Source organism: Euphorbia lathyris, chromosome 7 (assembly GCF_963576675.1).
Source record: "Euphorbia lathyris chromosome 7, ddEupLath1.1, whole genome shotgun sequence".
Classification (NCBI taxonomy): Eukaryota; Viridiplantae; Streptophyta; class Magnoliopsida; order Malpighiales; family Euphorbiaceae; genus Euphorbia; species Euphorbia lathyris.
This window is the reverse complement of record NC_088916.1, coordinates 48,558,237-48,580,617: the sequence shown is the minus strand read 5'-3', so window position 1 is coordinate 48,580,617 and position 22,381 is coordinate 48,558,237. Positions and strand designations below refer to the sequence as shown.

The window sequence follows — 22,381 nt, the reverse complement described above, 5'->3', positions numbered from 1 at the left end:
TAAGATGAATGTATTTATTAATCATCTGTAAGAAAAAAAAAACATAGGACTTTCTGAGTTAATAGAGAAAATGAAAATAAAAACAAAAAAGAAGAAGGGGTCCACAAGGAAGATTGTATAGACACTGAAAAAACTAAAAGAGCATGTGAGATGGGGGAGACCACCAGCTGGCTCTGGCTAATCTTAATGTGTGGGTCTCTCTCTCTCCTCTCCCGTCCCTTTCTTTCTTTCTCTTCTCTTTCACGGATCCCTTAACTAATTTATATATGCATACATACCCCTCCTCTACTCTCTATATGTGCCCGTGAAGTGATTACTTATTCTAAACAAAATTGCCATTTCAATAATGAGTGCCTGTCAACCCTTTCTTCTATTTTTGTTCAATCCTTCCCTAAATCTTCTTTCTTCTATGTTTCTACCTTATTGGAAATTATATATCTACCTTAATTAACCATATATACATACATATATACCACTCTAATCTAATCTTCCTAATATTTTCCGATAAACAACTATGGTCTTAATCGTTATATAGAAAACACTACAATTTAAATCTTACTAATATTTATCAATTGGTGCCGTTTCAAATCTAATTTACACCAAATGTTAAAAGTTAAATTTAAACTGTAACTAAATTTTATATTTTTATATTTTCCCTGTTTTAATTAAGTATAGAAGTGAATAAAGTGTTTGGGAGCAATGGGATTAATATTGGAAGTAAAGAGGGGTGATATGTATTAAACCAAAGTGAAAGTAGTATATTTATGATTGGGCATCACGTGGGATATGTGCTGTTAAGGACCCTTGTTTCCACCTTATTCTGGGGACAATCATGAATCATAATACGGCATTTGCACTTGAAATATTAAAATTAATTGAGGGTAGAACCGTAAAAACGAAACGGGGGATGAAAAAAGAAGGTGAGAAAGAGCCGTTAATAGAGAGAAGGGGTAAAATAGGAAAGAGTGATATGAAAGTCTGAGCAGAAACAAACGTGTGCAGTGAAGGCAAAGGGAAAATGATAGTGGTTGTTGTCGTAGCAGTTACCCTCCCTTTTTTCTACTTCTACTTGTAATGTAATGTGTTGCCGCTCTTTCTTTGCCTCAACTACCCCTCCTTTCCCTTTCTCGCTCTAAAACCGCCATTCTTCACTGTACCACACACCCATTCTCTCTCTGTCTCTCCAATTTAGAACTTTGCAACAAAAATAAAATAAAATAATAAAAATATTTACGATTGTGTAAGAAAAAAGAATAACAACTCAGCCTCAGCAGCTCCTCTTTGGGGGGCTACTATTGCTGTTGCAGTATCACTTTCTTTGTCCTCAAATTCTCCATTTTCTCAGACAATCAGAACGGTTTTCTTTCCCATACATTACTGATTTTTCATTTTCATACCCTCCCTGCCTCCCTCCCTCTCCTCAATCTCCTCTATTTTTTTTTATTTAATTTTTAACCATGGAAGCTCCACCTTCTCATTCTCCTCCTTTTTCTCCATCTCGTTCTCCTCCTGCTTCACCAGCTGAGGATTGTTGTGTGAAAGTTGCTGTCCATGTCAGACCACTCATCGCCGATGAGCGGGTTCAAGGGTGTAAAGATTGTGTCACTGTTGCTCAAGGAAAGCCTCAGGTACATTTCCCACTCTTCAACAATGTCAGTCAGACTTCACTGTGGCCTTTTCCTTGGATTATTTTTTTACCGAGTAATGTTCGTCTGTTTTTCTCTATGACGAACATGTTGTTTAGAGATCTGGATCTTAGAGTCGGTCATTCAATTGGTGATGGGTTGTCAGTTTATTTTTGATCGAACGGGATGTGTAAGAATAAATCATCTTTGACTTCAAAGATTGTGATTGTGCTCTCTCAGACTAAATTTGGATCGGATGTTCACTCAGTGACTGGCATTTCCAGGGGTTTTTTTTTGGAGGCTATCTTTTCATAATTTGGCTGTGTGAGCTATCGATGGGGAAATTAGATTCAATTGAGTAAAGTTTGAGTGATTATCTAAATTGTTCGTTTGTCAATTTAGGTAAACTGTGGATTGCATTTCTTGTTACCCATTCCTCTTTGGGAATTGTTTAAATATGGGTTTCCTCTAACGGAATTGTTTAATTATGGTGTTTCCTTGCTTTTTAGGAAATCTCTTGAATAATCGACTACGTCCAACAGCCTCAACTTCTTCTTTTTTTTTTTTTTTTTTTTTTTTTTTTTTTTTTGTTATTTGGAGAATAAATTGAGTGGAAGAACTCATAATTCAATTCTTAGAAACATAACTGCTAAGGACTTTCTGTTTAGCTCAGCGCCAACTCTTTTTCGTTCTTTTCTTCAAGAGATTTGAGTCATTTATGTTCGGTTATGTTTCATACTAGATTATGCATCAATTATTAGTGGTCTAATTCGGTTATAAGACCTAGTCAGAGCTTCTGTATCTTTTCGGAATTCTTTCAAGTGATATCCTCTCACAGTAGTTAAATTTTTTAGAAGAGATTCTTCTTATTAAGAAAAGCAATCGAATTTTGGTGTCATATCATCCGAGCACATTAAAATTATAGGCGCAGAGTTTCTAGCAGCAACTTTCTGCTGCAATTATGTTGATACCCTAATTTCTAAATTTATTTAATCTTATAAACCCTTCAACTTCATCCAAGCAAGATTGATTGTTCCTCCTTCAGTAACTTCAATCCCTGAGTTCATATGTCTGACCATATTGCAGGTTCAGATTGGTCCACATTCATTTACTTTTGATCATGTCTATGGGAGCAGCGGTTCTCCTTCAACTTCCATGTTTGAAGAATGTGTAAGTCCACTAGTTGAAGGCTTGTTCCAAGGATATAATGCAACGGTTCTTGCTTATGGTCAGGTAAAGCTTTATAACTCATGCCAAAATTTTTCAAAAGGGATAAAAGAAATGCATCTGCAATGTGGTGTCCATTTATGATTATCTCGTTTGATCTTTTGCAGACAGGATCTGGAAAAACATATACCATGGGCACTAGCTTCAAAGATGGTTGTCCAACAGGAATAGTTCCTCAGGTCATGAATGTTTTGTTCAGCAAGATTGAAACTCTAAAGCATCAGATAGAATTCCAACTGCATGTTTCTTTCATTGAGGTGCGTTCAATTCTTCCGCTTCTCTGTATCTGAAATTACTGTTAAGCTATTTCTTTTTTCCCTTTCTGAAATTAGTATATTATCAGTCACAGTGCATGCATGAACATAAGCTTTCCAATCTAGATTGCAAATTTCTTGCAAGTTTGAGTGATAAATGGTATATAATATGTCATATTTTTCATCTGAATCCCTTGACTGTTTATCTTGCATGTTATGTACGCCACTTCTTCATCTGGACAATGACTTCCTAATTATTAGTTTCTAACAAATATTTGCATCTCAACAAAAATGGCGTTTTTGTGACAATTTACTAACTGGAAGATTTTTATGCAAAAGATTCTAAAAGAAGAAGTATGGGATTTGCTGGATCCTGTTTCTTTAAATAAGTCAGACACTGCAAATGGGCATACAGGAAAAGTACATGTCCCAGGAAAACCGCCAATACAAATTCGTGAAACGTCAAATGGAGTTATTACACTAGCGGGATCTACTGAAGTTAGTGTTAGTACGCTGAAGGAAATGGCTGCTTGCCTAGAACATGGATCATTGAGCAGAGCAACTGGGAGTACAAACATGAACAATCAGTCAAGGTGGATTATGCATCTTATAGTTGTTACATATGTATTGGTTACCAAACTACTCTGAATATGCAGCATCAGTAATTTCTTACTGTAAAAATGGAGGTTCTGACATCAGTTTTATGAATTTGTTTGCACAGTCGTTCCCATGCAATCTTTACCATTACATTAGAGCAGATGCGGAAGCTCAACCCTATGTTCCCTGGTGACGGCAGTCCCAATGAGAGTATGAACGAAGAATATCTATGCGCCAAGCTACATTTAGTAGATCTTGCTGGATCAGAGAGAGCTAAAAGAACAGGTTCTGATGGTATGCGCTTTAAGGAAGGTTAGTGGCGTTCTTTTAAACTAAAAGCAAGTAGATTTGCCTTTTGGTTTACATAATGTATGAACAGTTTTATTCCTTTTCCTTTTGATAACAGTTTCATCTTTTGAACAGGTGTTCACATTAACAAGGGCCTTCTTGCACTTGGTAATGTTATCAGTGCACTTGGTGATGAAAAAAAACGCAAAGATGGTGTTCACGTTCCTTATCGAGATAGTAAACTGACTCGACTCCTGCAGGTATCTTGCACGTAAAAATGCTGAATTGATTTGATTATGTTACAAATTTCACTTATTTGATAAGAAATGCTCTTTTAGAATACCTCAAATGTGCGCATGTGTGTGTGTGTGTGCGTATATATATATTGGTTTGCTTTCATAGATAAAAGTGATGCATTTAGGATTTACTAGATGTCTGGAATAACAAATGGTTACATGGTGAAAGAAATGTAAATGTATGAATTTCTGCGAAACCATACAAATGTACCAAATTTCTATTTCGTTGCAGTAATTGATTTACAATGCTTTCAGCTAATCATTATCTTGTACATAGTGTAATTTCGGGGTCTTCGATATATCTAGTGTAATTGGTCACAAATATTGTATATAAAATGGACAAGGAAGCCTCAGAATCTTTTTGTTTTTTTTTTAATTGTTAATTTTCCCATTTATGTGTTCTGCAGGACTCACTCGGTGGTAACAGTAAAACTGTTATGATAGGTAACTTTGTATACTTTTCTCTCATCTCCAATCCCCAACTTTAAAATCCTTTTTTTTTTTTTTTATTTCCTTCCATGTCTTGTCCTTGGGTTTCCAAGTTTTTTCTGACTGCATGTGAAATTTTCCCTTCCGTAGCTTGCATTAGTCCTGCTGACATTAATGCTGAGGAAACTCTTAACACTCTAAAGTATGCAAACCGTGCTCGCAATATCCAAAATAAGCCAGTTGTAAGTTTCTTTTAATATATTCTGATTTCATTTTCTCCCCTTTCCTTTATTGGAGTGGAGATAGTAATCCATTCATTAAGTCTTATGATGGCGCTTTTTTCTTTTTTCTCCTTTTGACAGGTCAATAGAGATCCAACATCCAGTGAGATGCTAAGAATGCGACAACAATTAGAGCATTTGCAGGCTGAACTTTTTTCCCGAGGAGGAGGTTCTTCATCAGATGAAGTACAGGTATCTGGCTACTCTTAAGATATAGTCTGGATTAGTTGTTGTATGATTTCTATAATAATCTATTTTGGCACAGATTCTCAAAGAAAGAATTGCTTCACTTGAAGCTGCTAATGAGGATCTTTGCCGAGAACTTCATGCATACCGTATCAAGTGTAATCCAGTAGATCAACGCGAAACAGATGCTCAAGTATGTGATAGGTTTTTTTCTTTTTGGATATTGGTGATTTTGCTCTTCTCATTTTTATAAATGATTGCAGTCCTTTGGATTAATTTTATGGCATAAATAATTATTGTTAGGATGGTAGTACCTGCTACGTAAAAAGCGATGGGCTTAAAAGAAGTTTGCATAGTATAGAGCCAACAGATTATCAAATGGGAGAAAACATGCCAGGTAAACTCCTATTTTCTAACTGCTTATGGTTATATTATATGTATTTGTTCATTTTCTGCAGGTGTCTTTGTTTGGGTTTAACAATCTTATTTGTAATTGCCAATTGTAACAGCTGATTCCAGGGAAATCGATGAAGAGGTTGCAAAAGAATGGGAACACACGCTTCTGCAGAGCACAATGGACAAGGAATTGCATGAATTGAATAGGCGTTTGGAGGAAAAGGAGGTGCGTCTCTTTCTTGTTTCATGATGAGAGATGAATATTTTTTTCCCGGCGTATTGATCTGCAAAAGAAATATACTTCTCATGCTTAATTTTACTTCTCTTTCGTATTTTTACCCGCTTGTTGCAAATGCATCTATAAAATGTTTATTTATTTTACCAAGGAAGAAATCAGGCTAAGTAGTTTTATGGATCAAATCAGAGGCGAACTTAAAATCTGGTTGTCTTTGGCACCTGAAATGCCCAGACTGTAGCATATTCAGATCAATTGAAAATTCATCTGTCATCTGCTTTTGTCTTGCTCATAATGCATCAGCTAGTAGTCAGTCAAGGTAATCGCATAACATCATTTTTGGTGTTAATATGAGCAGTCAGAGATGAAACTTTTTGGAGTTGATCCTGCGGTGCTTAAACAACACTTCGGCAAGAAAATTACTGAATTAGAGGATGAAAAAAGAGTTGTGCAGGTAATAAAGGTCTCCTTGAGTTTTGATAGATTTTTCCTTGACAGAGAGGTTTGGAGAAAGATCTTATACTTGACTATTACTGCAGCAAGAAAGGGATCGCTTGTTAGCTGAAATTGAAAATATGTCAGCTAGTTCTGATGGGCAGACACAAAAGATGCAGGATATACATGCACATAAATTAAAATCACTAGAGGCACAGGTACCATGCTAAACATTCTGTATGATTTTTTATTTAAGGAAAAAAATAAAAATCTGATAATTATGTGCAAACTTTAAACAATCTTCACAATATATCCACATCAGATTCTGGATCTTAAGAAGAAACAAGAGAACCAGGTTCAGCTTTTAAGGCAAAAACAGAAGAGTGATGAAGCAGCAAAAAGATTACAAGATGAAATTCAATCTATAAAAGCACAAAAGGTACTCTGTTCTGCTACATTTCAAATTTCTAATTAGTTATGTCAATTATTTGTATTGCATGCGTTGCAATTTTTCGTTTCTTTTCCTTCCTCATTTTTGTTTATTGCGGCTTCTTCATCCTCTTTTCATATGAGGGTGTAGGTTCAGCTGCAACATAGGATAAAACAAGAGGCGGAACAGTTTCGACAGTGGAAAGCCTGTAGGGAAAAAGAATTGCTGCAGGTGCTTTCCTTTCTCTTTTCTCTTACTGTTCCACTCCTTTAATCTTGCTGTTGTTTTGTGTGATTTGGTGTAGAACAAGTAGTTATGAATTATAGCAGTCGTTTGTTGGTAAAGGCATTCTAAATATCACGCATGTTAAAATAAAAAAGACCCCATTGTGTGTTGTGCTTAACAAGTAATTTATCATTACCAATTTTTATTCTCTCTTTACATGCATTTGATAATCAAATTATCAATGTTTTCATGTATTATTCTATTTGTTTACAATATATTTGCAACTGCAGTTGCGAAAGGAGGGGAGACGAAATGAATATGAAAGGCACAAACTGCAAGCTTTAAACCAGCGCCAAAAATTGGTACGTAATTGAGTCTATTTTTATTGCCAATGCAGTTTGCTGAATTTTTTTCAGCGGTAAGCTACTTGAGTAAATATGACTAGTGCGTCTGGTTGTCTGTCATATTTAAGTAAGAAATTAAAAAAATGTTGATAAAATTTAGAAGCAGCAAATGTTAGCTGGGTGAAAATCAACTTTTCCATGAAGTATTATGGTTATTATACAAACAGAATGAGTGTATATATACAAGGAAAATTTATGCTGTCAACTTCTTGAAATCTATGTATTTTTTAGTCAATATTAACTGCAAATTGATTCAGGGAAGGGGTCTATCATAGTTACTACTAGTTATGGGAAACATGAATAATTTTCAGCTGTTTATTGGAACATTTTCAATTTCAGGTTCTTCAAAGAAAAACAGAAGAGGCTGCAATGGCAACCAAGCGGCTGAAGGAGCTTCTTGAAGCTCGAAAATCTTCTTCCCGTGACAACTCAGGTATGTTTATCATTTTCAGTTGAATATTGCTCGTATGACTTGTTATATGGACACCTATTGATCCATTGCTTTAAAATGTTTACCACATGTAATCGTTGAATCTTGTGTAGTCATTAGTCAATACTAATTACTGAATGCCTTGTGCTGCATTTTTCTTGTCCTACTTAAAACATGGTGTGGTCACACTGTTTCTTTCCTTTTTTACAATTACTAATAGCGTGCATGTTTCAGCTGTTGCTAATGGGAATGGAACAAATGGACAGGTAATCATCTTATTATCTTTATGTTCATCTGATTATTATTGTCGCATTTATTATTCTAATACATGTTGCATACGCAGAGCAATGAGAAATCCTTCCAACGTTGGCTTGAGAATGAGCTAGAAGTGATGGTGAATGTGCACGAAGTTCGCTTTGAATATGAGAAACAAAGTCAAGTGTATGCACTTAATCCTATATGATGTAACTCTTGGTCTTGTTCTCTATTTTTATAGTCTTATGTTATGATGGAATCCACAGACGAGCTGCACTTGCAGACGAGCTAGCTCTCTTGAAGCAAGTAGATGAATTTGCCTCGAAGGGACTAAGTCCTCCTAGAGGAAAGAATGGATTTGCTAGGTACAAGTTTCACAAGAACTTTCCATTTTTTATTATTCATTATTCTCTCTTTCCGCTACCTACAATCAACACATGAAGCAGACAGGAAAGCAACTGTCTGAATACTGTTGAAATTCCTTGAAGTGCTTTTCCTAATTTTTCAGGGTTTCTTCCATGTCACCAAGTGCAAGAATGGCCAGAATATCTTCACTGGAGAGCATGTTAAGCATATCATCTAATTCACTTGTAGCAATGGCTTCACAACTTTCAGAGGCAGAAGAGCGAGAGCGTGGCTTTACTAATCGTGGACGTTGGAATCAGCTGCGTTCGATGGGAGATGCAAAGAACTTTCTCCAATATATGTTCAATTCTTTGGGAGATGCAAGGTGCTTCGTTTAAAAAATGCTTTTCTGAATTATATAATCTATTTTCAGTCCTTGAAAGTTCATAGTTTGTATTCACTATCTCAATGCAACTTAAATGCTCTATCAGCTGGACATTGTTCAGTGCAGCATAAAGTCAATCTGTAGTCTTTGGTACTGTAGCAGAAATAAAATAAATCATTAGATTTCAATTAAAAGCCTTCACCAAAAAGAAAGAAACAGCAAGACAAATGAAGTGGTTATTCCATAAAGCCATTCATCTAAGTAGTGATAATAATATTAATCAACATCCCCTGATTTTCACACGAAGAGGGCTGAGCTTTGATTGCCTCCTAGAGAGTGAAGTTGCTTCAGTCTTAAAAGCCCCTTCGTTGATTGTAATTTGTATGGTATTTGGTGATACCTCTCTCTAACTGTGACAAAGGAAAAATCACACTCCATACTAGAGGATCTACGTTTTATGTTGGTTGGTAAGATTTGCTCACGTCAAATAATTTTCACATTCTGAACAGGTGTCAGATATGGGAGAAGGAAATGGAAATCAAGGAAATGAAAGAACAATTTAAGGAACTTGTTGGCCTCTTGCGCCAGAGTGAAGCACGAAGAAAGGAAGTCGAGAAGGAGTTAAAATTGAGGGAACAAGCTGTTGAAAATGCACTAGCAACACCACCCTCGGTAAGATATTTAACTCTGTACAACCATTTACCTTCATAATTTAGAGAATAGTTTTGGAATTCAGTGAAGATTGTAGAACCATTGCAATGCAATCACACAATTGGCACTGAATTGAGGATATAAGAAAATTCCTCTACATTAACAGTCTCAGATAATACATATTGATTAAAATTTATCATTGGAATTGTTCCATAAGTAGGTATTACATTCATATAAAATAAGAACAAAGTTCATGATGAAATTATTTGAACTTCAAAAAGACACAAGAAAAAGTTTTTTGAGAGCTATTTGCATGAGATTCTTACTAAATTCATCCTTAGGAGAAAGTACTTAAATGATTATGACCTACTCCAATCCTTTCTTTTTGTCAAATATAAGTTCGTCTTGGCAAAGATTATCTATGGCGTCTCCAGAAAGTGGAGTCTCATTTTGTATATTTTAGAATATATATAGAGTAAGTGCATTAATGTTCTCTAACACTTTCATCTGGCTCGCTACATTCGTGGTGTGATGTGCATATTTGTCAAATTGATATTATCGTCAATGGAAGGACTAATATTTGTATTTATCCAGGTTTGCAATGACCACTGTAACTCCCAAAATTCACTGAAACATTTTGCTGATGAAATTAGTGGTCCCTTGTCTCCAATGTCTGTTCCAGCACAGAAACAGCTAAAATATACACCAGGAATAGCTAATGGTTCGGTCAGGGACTCGGCAGCATTTATGGGTCGGACAAGAAAGGTATTTTTCATTCACTATAGGCTCAATCTGCCTTTTTTTAGTGCACTAAGAAGCTAGTGGTGTTTACTGTTGGTGCAGATGGTACCAGTTGGGCAGTTGTCAATGAGAAAATTATCAGCTGCTGGAAAGGGTGGGAAGCTATGGAGGTGGAAGAGGAGTCATCACCAGTGGCTTTTGCAATTCAAATGGAAGTGGCAGAAGCCATGGAGACTGTCAGAATTGATTAAGCACAGTGACGAAACAATCATGAGGGGAAAGCATCGTGCACAGGCTCTGCCACGTTTGGTGTGATTTTCTGTGATCACTAGATTATTCCTTCCTAATACTCATCTTTGATGTATAAGTTGGATCCCGACCCATAACATAGAGCACAGCTACAAACAAATGGAGGTAAAGATATGCTGAAGGTTTTATCTTAAGTTTTTTACTTGTTCCTGCTAAGGTATCATACACTGGTTCTATAAAATGTATTTGAAAGGCAATTTCCTGGGAAATCAGTTTTTTCCCCTGCATTACCAGGGTTCAAAACCAACTGTCCATCAGAAATTGAGAAACTATGGCTGAGGAGATAATCTTGCCCAGGATGTCAAAATGACTAGTTGGTGTTTGTGGCAGCACGGTCGAGATTTATACATCAACTGAAGTCAATATCAGTGATCGTACATGAACAAGAGTCGATATTAGTGATCCTTGATTCGTAGCTTTGGTTGACTGTACCTTTCTATATGTTATGAATTATCAACTGAAGTCAATATCAGTGATCATACATCAGCAAGGCCATATTTAATGCATCACTTTTATGAATTATCTGAGAAATACCATTAATGTGCCTCTTTTGTACAAATGCAGTGTTGGAAGTGGTTGTTGAGGAACTATGCTTATAGCCCTCATGGATGAGCTGATTTTGAAGACGTTAGATTTGTGATCTTGGAAATTTTTCTTTTTTTGATTTGATTAGCGCCTTCGGAGCATCTTGTAAAGCGGTGTTGATGCTGCCAATCATTTTGAAAAGATGTCCAGAAGCCTGAGATGGTGTTAGTAGTGATACAGTGGTAAAAGAGTTAATGGTTCCGGGTTTAGTGTTTGTTGCATATACTATGTTTGTCAATAACAACGGTAAGGGAAGATGACCGACCCAAAAAAAAGTATAGAAATGTATAACAAAATGCCCAATCTTTTTTTTCTTTTTCCCATTCCCCCCACTGTAAGTTCCTTAGGTAGTTTGTTCCAATGTTTATTATGTGTAAAAATAGTATTGATTCTATTGAAAGGAGTGAGAATCATTTAATTTTATTTGACGTTTTACCTAAATAAAAATTAGATTGGTATAACAACTGTTGCTGTGATTCTATGTAAAAGTAAGAGTTGTTTTTTCACCCTGTAATAATCTGCCTGATAAACTACCATAATTTTTAGCTATTCTTTGCCCAAGTTCCTACAATGTATCGATTGGACTCGTTGCAATGTCATAAGATAAAAAAGAACTATAATACACTCCTATAATTCTTCCAGTGCAAACCGATCAATCGAAAAAGAAATAATATCATCTTATCCGTGTTAAAAAATATACAAGTAGAAGACAGATCATTGCAGAATTTTTTTTATAAGAAGACAGATGCAATGGAAATAAATGCAGAGAAGAAAAGGAAAAGGGCCTACATCATACCATGTCCTCCAAGGTTGTCCATGTCAGTTTGTCCTTTAACTCTCTAAAATTAACATAACGTGTTGTCTCAACCAGAGAAGATGTTGATCTGTAAGGAGCATGCGCCACGCGCCTTTCGATTGACTTCTATATGCAACGTAAGATGTTGATCTGTAAGGAGCATGTGCCACGCGCCTTTCGATTGACTTCTATATGCAACGTGATTTTTCCCTTTAAAAAAATTGACTCTCCTGACAATTGCAGATGGAAAGTCACGCATGGTCATCTTCTCCGGTTGAAGCAAAATAAGGGGTGTTTTATTTTACTTCAAGGGAGTGGAGTGACTAATGGGATGATGACTCTTTAATTGGAAAAGTGATCAAAATTGACAACTTTAGGACCATCCATATGATTTAGGCCAAAGGAAAATGACAATTGCAGTTCTTACATGAACATCTGAAATGATATTCTGTTTATAAATCCCATTCCAGGATTTATGTGAACTATTTGATCATCTGTTTATACAATCCGTGAGAAATAGGAGGAACAACAAATTCTAATGTTATCTATGTATTCTATCTGATATAAGTGCATGAAAAATAATAATTATATTAATTTCATTCAGATTGTCTCTATAAATCTTGTTATCACATTAGAAGAATCCCTACTTGCTACAGCAAAAGAATTAGATGTTTTTTTGTTTCATGAAATCCCATTCCAGGATTCATGAGAAACTCTAAAATATGAGGCACAACCAACTTTAATATTTTGTCAAAATTATATTGTGTTATTATATATTCTATATGATATAAATGTGGGAAAAATGACAATAGCCACATTTCAGTCAGATTTAAAATATCCAATAAAAAATTATCAATCCTACTTGATATAACCAGAGGAGACATAATACCTTCCTTTCTAGGTATCACGGTCTTTCACTTGTATGGAAAGCATACAATTGCCAGTTAGGTAGAAAAACAACTCCATCATCTTCCAATGATAAATTTGAAGATTTTTTTCTCTAATATTATATGATGAGACCCTGTATTCAAATCAGTATATATGCATGCTAAATCAACATAATTGCAGAAAAGAAGATATAACACTGGAATAGAGATGAAAAGAGAACATAATCAGACCTTAATGAACAACTCAATACAAGATTACATACATACAGATACATATCTACCAATCAATCATTACTCACAATTCTTCTATAAAACCACTCAAACAAGTGCAATTTGCAAACACTCTACAACTAGTGTTGCAATGGAGCAGATACCTTTTAGCATCATTCAATTTTTCGACCAACAAAAGGTTTCCTATAAACCCATTGTTAACCAGCATCTATAATCACCCTATTCTGGAGCATTGGATTTCAAATATATCCTTTCCATCAAAGCTATATATCGTCAAATTCAGAACAGGGAAACCCGTGCTAGTTATTGCACGGGGAAGATATTGTTTCCGTCAACATTAGAGCTTGCAACACCAGTATGCATAGTGTTCATCTTTGCGATGGTTGCTAACAAGGCCACCACACTGTAAACATATGAAACTGCTCCCATCTGAGAATGCATCCAATACAATCTGCGTCCGTCCAGTTTCTGCAAGTATAGAGTTTCTCTGAGCATCTGTCGGAATTGATATCCCGCTTACATTATTTGGAGATGCTTCAGATTTGGAAGGCTGGGCCTCAACTATTGCACATTCAGCAAACAAAGAAGCAAGTTGATCAACAGCAGTGTGCTCTTGCATCCTATTTATATACAGCTGACGAGCACGATTCAGGGACTGTAATACCGCCTCATCCCCACCTCTGGTTCTCATTGCCATCACAACCTGTCGGACACATTAGTTGAACAACACATTATATATTTTCTTTCTTTCTGCGAGATTATTGTCTAAAATCAACAGCTCTAAATCTGATTTTACAATCTTTAACGACCTTCTCATATCAGTGTTCTAGTGATAGTAACACAATCGAATGTAGAAATCAAAGAAAACGTGGTTGTGTCAAAAGCTCACCAAATACCCAAGGTAACAAATAACAGGTGTAGATGTACTAACAAGAAAAAGATAGAACTTAGGATTTAGGACTATTTTTCATTCCTCTCTGTCATTGTACTGAACACAATCCAAAAGAAAAGAGAAAGAACCAAAAGGAAAATGATTTAAATGTATTAAAGATAGGGTGGCAATTTCTGATTTAGAGAGACAACTCGACTAACACGATACAATTATCATATTTCGAGCATTTATATAATATATAACCATATGGAATATCTATATACATAATACGGTTTTGACATGAAACCCGAAATTGTGGCCCCTAATTAAAGATATTAATACTATCACTGTAATATCCTGTTTCAAAGTTTGCCAGAGAAAAATTGTTGACAAAGCATTTCAGCTTGACTTCCAGATAGATATGATAAACATCAAGATCATCTAATACCACCCAAAATTCTAAAAAATGAGAAACCTAATAATTTCTGATGGACATGCTTTTCAAAGAGATTCCAAAAGCTAGATTTAAGACTTACAATAATATACCAATGTACCTCCATTCCCCTAAATTTAATTTTTATTCAAGAGCTAGAGACATAACCTCTTGTGATTGAATCCAGGGCTCCAAACTAAGTCTATTCGGCTATTGTATAATACTTCTATATTTGAAACGGGTAATGTACAATAAACTTCTTTAGAACTTAGAAGTAAGATCTTTCAATTCTAGATAGCATATACGGTGGCAATGTTAACTTGATGATGCAGAAATGTGGCGTTAAAAGAATCATTAGAAAGGAAAAGGTAAATCAAATTACTTTGGAGATCGGAAATAGCCAGTCTTTTCGAAAAATTAGAGAAATTGGACAAGAAAAGATGAGATTAAAGCGGAAAAACATTAGACGAATTGGCTAAGAAGAAATGCTGGTGAAAGTGGAAGGAGAAATCCGATGCTCGGATAATAAAAAATGAAGATAAAGAAGAAATGAATAATACCGCTTGGAGAGCCTGAGTAGGATTGCCCTGGTCAATAAGCTGGCGAGCCAAAGTGAGTAACTGTCTAACGTTGTCGTCGTCGTCGGGAGGAACCGCCGTAGAAGCTCCTGTATCGGTCATCTCGGTGTCCGCAGAGTCCATGCTATCTGACATTGGAAATCAGGTTTTGAGCTGTTTATAGTTTATTTATAGGTTGAGAAAATGCATCGGTTTTTTTTTTTTTTTTTTTTTTTTTTTTTTTGCTGAATTAGAAACAAAAAAATCCAGAGTTGATTTTCCATAATTGAAAAGAGAGGATTCTAGCAATTTCCAGTTGAAATTCCAGTCCGGGAGACACTTGAATCAGGGTTGGGCTTTCATCTATCCTTATGGCCTCCAACTTTCATTGGCCCACACAAATTCTGTTTCATCATGTGACCACCAATAACACTGCTTTTAATAAATGAAAATCTATGTTTTAAATTTTTTACTGGGAAATTTACTTAAAATATCACTTTTGAAGTGATTTAAAAAGCAATTGGAAACATTTTACAGTTGATTTATTTTTTGATATTTTGTATCTTCTAAAAAAATTGATGAAGGGTGAAGCTTTATACAATGAAGTTAATGATAATGTAAATGATGAGAAAGCCGTTGATGATGATGACAATGTATGTTTGAATTATGAGAATGAATATGAATTAAATGTTTCTAAAATGATGTAATGGAGTTTGATGAGAATAATGTTGTTGTGGTGATGATAATGATAAGCATGTGTGGTAAAGGATGGTGATTGTGATGATAAACATTGTGAAGGTGTTGAGAATGAGCTTGCTTCTATTGCTTCTGTATTTTCTATATGTTTGTAGAGTCTTTTGAATTTTTTATTTTTTATTTTTATTAGAAGTTGGAACGAGAATGTAGCAACTCCAGACATCCCAACTATGTTGGCACCCCCGGAAATCGATCAAAACTCGCTCAAAAGAAAAAAATGATTTATCTTTTGAATTTTTTATTTAATTTCTAGCAATTCTAAGGATGATGATGTTATACTTGAAGAAGGTAAGAAATTGGTAGAGATTGTGAATGAATCAATGAAGAGTGATGGAAAAGATGATGAGGAATTTGATAAAAATCAAGCGATAAAAGCTTATAATAAATTGAACGTAATATTAACCCTTTTTTAGTTTTTTTCATTAATACTTTTCATTTGTTTTTTTTTTCCTTTTTGAAATTAAGGTGATGTTGGGTGTCATTTGGACTTTCTTGATCATGTTTTGTTGGAGAAAGTTGTTAACGAGGCGATTGAGATTTAAGAGATAAATTTATCTTTAGTTAATGTGATGCATTTCAATGTTTTTGTTTTTAATTTTTGTAAGGAAAGTGACATTGTTGATATTAAAGATAATGTTGTCACTATTGTTACAACTGAAGATCTTAGGTGAAATCAAAGAAAAAAAAGATGTTAAATAAGATTGTTTTGGAGGAATTAGACTTTCAATATCCAGTTTGATTCATATGCAATTTGTTTTTTAAGAAAATAATAATTATTCAGAGGCATACTGGATGACAAACTTGTTGAGTGGTCTGATGCGTCTTTGAGTAAGCTTATTAGTGATTGAATTTTGAAGAATCTTTTGGAGAGGATTATGTAAAGTTTTTTATTACTATTTTTGTTATATATATGAGAGGGATCAAGTGAAAACACCTCCTTATATGAGAACACTCAATAATGACATTATTGTAAATATTTTTACGGTGGTAAGGATCTTTCTGATCTACTTCTTCGATCTTTTTCTCTTATTTCCAATCTCCTTCTTTTTTTGTTTCTTTCTTTTTTTCATGTTCTATTCTTTTCATTTCTTTTATTTATTTCTTCTCTCTGATGGTTCTATTTCGGTTCAGATATGTCAAAATTAATTACTGATGAACATTGGTGTAAGGCGAAAGCGACAGACAAAATCTGAATCATTCATGGTGTTGTTCATATTCTGAATTCTAAATGTTTCAATGTTATTAATAAAACTTTTTAGAACACATATTGTGACATATAGAACACATGTAACATTATTTAGAACATTTAACTTAACTTTTTAGAACACATACTATAAAATATATTATATATATTCCAACATAGTTGTGTTATGTATAATTCTAAACGAATGACTTATGTTCTACAACTAATGTCCTATATTCTAAAATTAATGTTTTATGTTTTTAAAGCATGTTTCTAAAGCCATTAGAGTTCATGCATAAAACTTTTTAGAATGCAGATATAAAATTTAAAACATATGTAACATTATTTAAAACATTTTACTTAATTTTTTAGAACACATGCTATAAAATATAGATCATATACTCATATGTTTTAAAACAAATGCCTTGTGTTCTAAAACTAATTATTTAGAACATTTTATCGAACTTTTTAGAACATATACTCCAACATATGTTTTAAAACTAGTGTCTTATATTCTAAAACTAATCTCTTATATTCTACAATAATATCATTAATGGGTGTTCTGACATAAGAACCATTCTCACATAAGAATCATTCTTTTTTTTTTTTGCATGAAAGATTGAGACGCGATTAAGTGGTTAGACATCCCAACTAGGTTGGCACCCCTAACACACCACATCAACCCGAAATATTATTAATAAAAAAAAGAAAAATTACAAAGGGAGAAAAAGAAAGAGAAAAAAATGTTCAAAACAGAGAAATTAAGGAAATCAAACATGAGTAACACTGCAAAGGTCGTAAAAAACAGACGATTGACAAAAATGAGGAGCTGAATGCCACCATGTAATAGCCGAAGCTGTTTTGCCAAAACGAGCAAGCTGATCCGCCGCCTGATTGCCCTCTCGATAGATATGAGTGATTCTGCAATTCATATTCGAGACTCTAGATAAACACTGAAGCCAGTCCTGTCTAATTTTCCAGGGGGCCATAGAAACCTTTTCGTTTAGCATATCCACTGCATATGCAGAGTTCGATTCAATCCAAAGATTGTGCCACCCCCGTTCCCATGCAGATTCTACTGCGAAAATAATGGCAGACAGCTCGGCAATATGCGCATAGGAATTAGAGAGGTTAATAGCATAGCAGCCAATAACAAACCCACGAGAATTTCTAAAAATCCCACCAGCTCCGGCGATACACGGCGCACTGTCCGCCGCGCCGTCGGTATTAACTTTTATCCAGTTCGACGGCGGCGGGCACCAACGAACAATGATAGGGTCCGGCGGCGGTCTAGCACGGCTCGGCAAATTAACAATCCATTTTGGTTCCTGAATATAAAAGTAAAGCCAATTCTGCAAGAATTGGATTGAAGGGAGTGTTGGTCCCATATAATATGATAGGATTAGTTTTAAAGGGGGGGGGGAGGTTAGGAACTAATATAACTTTTTCGCTTTTAAATGCTGACTTAATTGAATATTTGATTATTTAACTTAGTTTCAGGTCAGCAAGGCTGAGTGATGTGTGAGACAACTTTTAATCAGATACTGACTAGAGCTGTTTCAGTCGAGAGTTGGGAAGTAACACTTAAGTTAGTTTCCAACTCATCACTCAAATTACTCAGCTTCAGCTTGTACAGATTATTTACTGAGTGATTTTAAGCAAGCAACACATACAAATATATATCAAGAGAAGAGGTTAGAGTTTACTCAGCAGACTTATCCTGGTTCGGCCTCTCCGCCTGCGTCCAGTCCCCGGAATCCTTCCGAGCTTTTTCAATCCTCTACTGAGCTCTTTAAAGGTAGAGCACAAACTGTTTACAATAGCAACTGAGTATGCAAGAGTACCGTCCTCTATTCGTCTACTCAATCCTATCTACCACTGAATACTATAACCGAGTACTCAGCTTCACCTTTCTAACCTTTTACAAATGATAAGAAATTGTTCTTAATACAACAAAGAACACTTTAGATGACAGAATCAATCTAGACTTTTACACAATGATTAGAGTTTGGTGTAAGAGCTTGCTTTTTCTTTTCAGACAGTTTCTATTTTGTATCTTTGACTTAGTGAAGATTTGTTTGTCTGTCTATATCTCTCTTGTATGTGTCCTTATCCAAGTGATGATTTGGCCTATTTATAGCAATCTTTGGGGTGCCAATGATTTGAATTCTGACATAGCCGTTGTGGGAAGAACGGTCTTCTTCGTCATCACGTGGTCAGCTTCCAGAGCTGCAGGCCAATCCTGTCTTCTGTTTTTAGCAGGAGCCAGGCTTGGCAGATTCGTCTTTTTGTGCCAGGTTTGTCTTCTTGCGCCAGGTTTGTCTTCTTGCCAAAAGTCAGATGGTCCATGCGTCTCGAAAAGGTCCGTGCAACGGATTTCCAAGACTTCTGATTTGTGTCAGACCTTGTCTGTCAAGTTGATGGATCATTGACGCTGACTTGATTATTACTCAGCTTGACTCAGCGGCTTCGCCTACAAGCTTTTCTTAAGAAGAAATTTCTTTTCTTAAAGCTGAGTTGTGTTCTTACTCAGCGTCTGCTGTGTGACTTGCTTATGCTGACTTTGTTCTGTCTTTCTTTTATAGACTTTCAGTTCCTGTTCTCGTTAGTTAACTTACTCAACATTGAACAAACTCATTAGTACAATTAAATCAAAGCACTTAAATTTAATCGTTTTAATCATGGGAATAATTTTGTCAGATCAAAATCATGTGCAAAGGTGTTTCAACAAACTCCCCCATTTTGATGTTGGCAAAAGTATTCAATTAAGGAACTCAGTGTTGAGCTTCCCCATGATAGTTGACCTTTTTAATTCTTCTGAAAATGCTCCCTCGTAAGGGTTGGATCTACTGACTTAGTTCAACTCTAAATCTTCTAAGATCTAATCGAGAAGAGTCTTAGGTCAGCTTTCAGAAGTAGGTCAATACTTGGAACATTTTACTCAGTTTTGATTCTTAGTTAAGTTCAGGTATCAGAGTTGGGTTCAGGTATCAGAGTTGGGTTCAGGTATCAGAGTTGGGGTATACTGAGTATATTTTACTTGTTTAATTTTATGTTCACAAGTTTTAATTGATTGTTGTTCAATGAGTAGTTACATGAGACAGTTCAACACATAAACAAAGCAAATAAGCATAACATATATAAAGACAGTTTGTAGATAAGATGCTTATATATAGATAGTCAGCTTTAACAAAGAAAACAGTGCCATATACAAAATACAAGTTTCAAGCTAAGTCTAGTTCTTGTTCTACTTCTTGATATTGGCTTGAACTTGGTTAGATTTGGCTTTGGGCTTGGCAGTTCTTTGTTGCTGACTTTGGTTGCCCGGGACAATAGAAGTTGAGCCATAAGGCTTCTGCTGAGTTTGACGTTGAGTTCCATTAGCTGGCTGTTTATCTTTCTCCCCCGTTTTGCCAGCATCACCGGACGGAAGGGGAGGAGCATAGAATTTCCCCTGTTGAACAACACGAGTCAGTATGGTGGAATACTGTTGCATATGACTCGTACTTTCTTTAAGACCCTTAAAGACCTGCATGCCATCGGCCATACTTGAAGAGGGGATTTTAATGTGTGCGCTGAGCATACTGAGTAAAAACTCAAGAGACTTCCCTATCCAAGTAATAGATTCCATCATCTGTGCATAGGATTGATAGTACATTTTGAGCAGTGCTTCATCTGGCACATGCTGAACTACAAACCACTCAATATGCCCATCTTTCTTATTGGGGCTTTCCAACGTAGCACCGGGATCCTTCGGATGGGCTCTCTCATCACCACCCTAATCGTTTTCAAAGTTTGATTAATGTCTTTGGCTATTGGTGTTGCAGAGGGGTCAGCTTTCCTCTTCTTATCTCTCCTGAGTCGTTCAGCAGGTGCTGCTTCAATCACTACACCCTTTCCTTTCTGAGGTAACTCAGCTTGTGCTTCTTCAACCATATCTCCCTCAGCGGGTGCTTCTTTAACCATGGTTTCCTTACCTTTCTTAGGTTTGATAGGAAGGCTGTGAGCTAATCCGAACAGAATTGCTGAGGTAATCTCAGTTCCCTCTACGTCAATTTCCCCCTTTAAGCTGACCTGGTGATCCTAAAGAATTCCGGTGATGAGAGAGCCCATCTAAAGGATCCCGGTGCTGCGTTGGAAAGCCCTAATAAGAAAGACGGGCATATTGAGTGGTTTGTAGTTCAGCATGTGCCAGATGAAGCACTACTCAAAGTTTGAGGCTGAGGAGGAGGAGTTGACCTTGGGAAAGAGAAAGTTGGCCAGGATGTAGTGAGCTTGTTTTTTAGGCTGACCTATGCTGGTGCTGGAGATCTCTCCTTTGTGGTTTTTGGGTTTACAAAACTCAGCAACGTACTGAACCCGCTTATAATCATTCGTGCATCGCAGTTCTGCACCTTTTGCTTTAAGCTTTAGCAGGATAGCAAGGTTAGAAGGGATGATGGTGATTTCCTTATTCTTAACCTTGGTGACCAAATAGTCATCGTCGTCATCAGCGACCTTTAGGTTTGCGTAGAACTCTTTCACCAGTTGTGGGTAAGTAGTTCCAGGGAGAGAGAAGAGGTCAGTCCACCCATTCTTTGAAATCCAGTCACAGAAGGGTTTTTCTTCCTCGATGAAGCTTTCGGAAAACCATCGAGAATGATAGACGTTCATGTTTTTGATACTGCTGAAGACTGGAAAGAACTTCCTTTCCTTAGGTTGCTTGTTTTTCTTCTTCTTCTTCGAAGGAGTCATTTGGTCAGTGTGAGGGTTTTCAATGAGGATGCTTACCTCGGGCATTGGTTGGTCATGCTGGCCATGGGTCTGTTCCTGAGACTCTGAGGAAGTCTCGTGATATTCCTGCTCAACGGGAGATGGAAGATTTATGTCGGAGCGGTTGTCATCGTATTGCTCACCGGAGATATTCTGGGAATCGTTCGACATGGTGTTCTTGAGGATTTTTGAGAGAGTTAGAAGATTAGGGAATTTAGAGAGAGAGAGAGAGATCAAGTGCAAAATTTTCAAGCGTAAAGAGGGATTAGTGGGAAATCGTCCACTATTTATAGCCGGTGCGTGTTGATCTGATATGTCATAATGGCGGTTCGTTTTTGAATCAATCAACGACATTTAATTCTGACATTAATGACACATTCGACGCATGGGTTTATAATCATTACGATTACGTCATCCTAGGTGTCTACATAAATACGCGTGCAAGTATTCCACTCAGCATCTAAGATACTAAACGTTTGGTGTTCTGAGTGTTTAGTTTAGCGTAGAAGGGGTTCATATTATGTGGAGTAACTCAGCATTTAGCAATCACTCAATATTTATAGCAATTCATCAAATAGTGATTTCATAGTATTCATATCTACTCAGCATATGACAGTTACTCAACATGTAATAATTACTCGGCATGATATAATCACTCAACATACTCAGAATTTTATTGAAGAGGATTAGACATACCGATAGCTTCCCTTAGTATGCTGAATTGCTCACGACCCAATGGCTTCGTGAAGATATCTGCAAGCTGTTCATCTATTGGAACATAAGTCAGCTTGATCTCACCTTTGAGTACATGATCTCTGATGAAGTGATGCCTTATGCTGACATGCTTCATCCTGCTGTGTTGGATTGGATTCTTTGACAAGTCAATGGCACTTTTGTTGTCACATT

The 22,381-nt window shown here is 36.0% G+C and overlaps 2 protein-coding genes across 2 annotated transcripts; one reads left to right on the top strand and one right to left on the bottom strand.

The window, feature by feature from the left end:
• Positions 1-1,110: 1,110 nt before the first annotated feature.
• On the top strand, positions 1,111-11,432 carry LOC136234816 (kinesin-like protein KIN-4A). Its single transcript, XM_066024300.1, has 26 exons — positions 1,111-1,628; positions 2,712-2,858; positions 2,960-3,109; positions 3,446-3,699; positions 3,828-4,015; positions 4,127-4,251; positions 4,695-4,731; positions 4,867-4,958; positions 5,079-5,189; positions 5,263-5,376; positions 5,487-5,580; positions 5,693-5,805; positions 6,173-6,268; positions 6,354-6,467; positions 6,572-6,688; positions 6,830-6,910; positions 7,195-7,266; positions 7,648-7,741; positions 7,973-8,004; positions 8,082-8,179; positions 8,260-8,358; positions 8,502-8,723; positions 9,233-9,395; positions 9,969-10,139; positions 10,218-10,529; positions 10,989-11,432. Exons 1-25 carry the CDS (start codon positions 1,458-1,460, stop codon positions 10,428-10,430), a joined length of 3,168 nt encoding a protein of 1,055 aa, XP_065880372.1. The 5' UTR covers positions 1,111-1,457; the 3' UTR covers positions 10,431-10,529; positions 10,989-11,432.
• Positions 11,433-12,903: 1,471 nt separating this feature from the next.
• Positions 12,904-15,009, bottom strand: LOC136234984 (uncharacterized). Its single transcript, XM_066024489.1, has 2 exons — positions 14,788-15,009; positions 12,904-13,626 (listed from the first exon to the last, which is right to left on the bottom strand). Exons 1-2 carry the CDS (start codon positions 14,938-14,940, stop codon positions 13,261-13,263), a joined length of 519 nt encoding a protein of 172 aa, XP_065880561.1. The 5' UTR covers positions 14,941-15,009; the 3' UTR covers positions 12,904-13,260.
• Positions 15,010-22,381: the final 7,372 nt, after the last annotated feature.

Coding starts and splice junctions, on each gene's coding strand:
- LOC136234816 (XM_066024300.1), top strand. CDS start 1,458: ATGGAAGCTCCACCTTCTCATTCTCCTCCTTTTTCTCCATCTCGTTCT. Junction 4,732..4,866: donor CAGTAAAACTGTTATGATAG/GTAACTTTGTAT, acceptor TCCCTTCCGTAG/CTTGCATTAGTCCTGCTGAC. Junction 6,269..6,353: donor ATGAAAAAAGAGTTGTGCAG/GTAATAAAGGTC, acceptor CTATTACTGCAG/CAAGAAAGGGATCGCTTGTT.
- LOC136234984 (XM_066024489.1), bottom strand. CDS start 14,940: ATGTCAGATAGCATGGACTCTGCGGACACCGAGATGACCGATACAGGA. Junction 13,627..14,787: donor CTACTCAGGCTCTCCAAGCG/GTATTATTCATT, acceptor TGTGTCCGACAG/GTTGTGATGGCAATGAGAAC.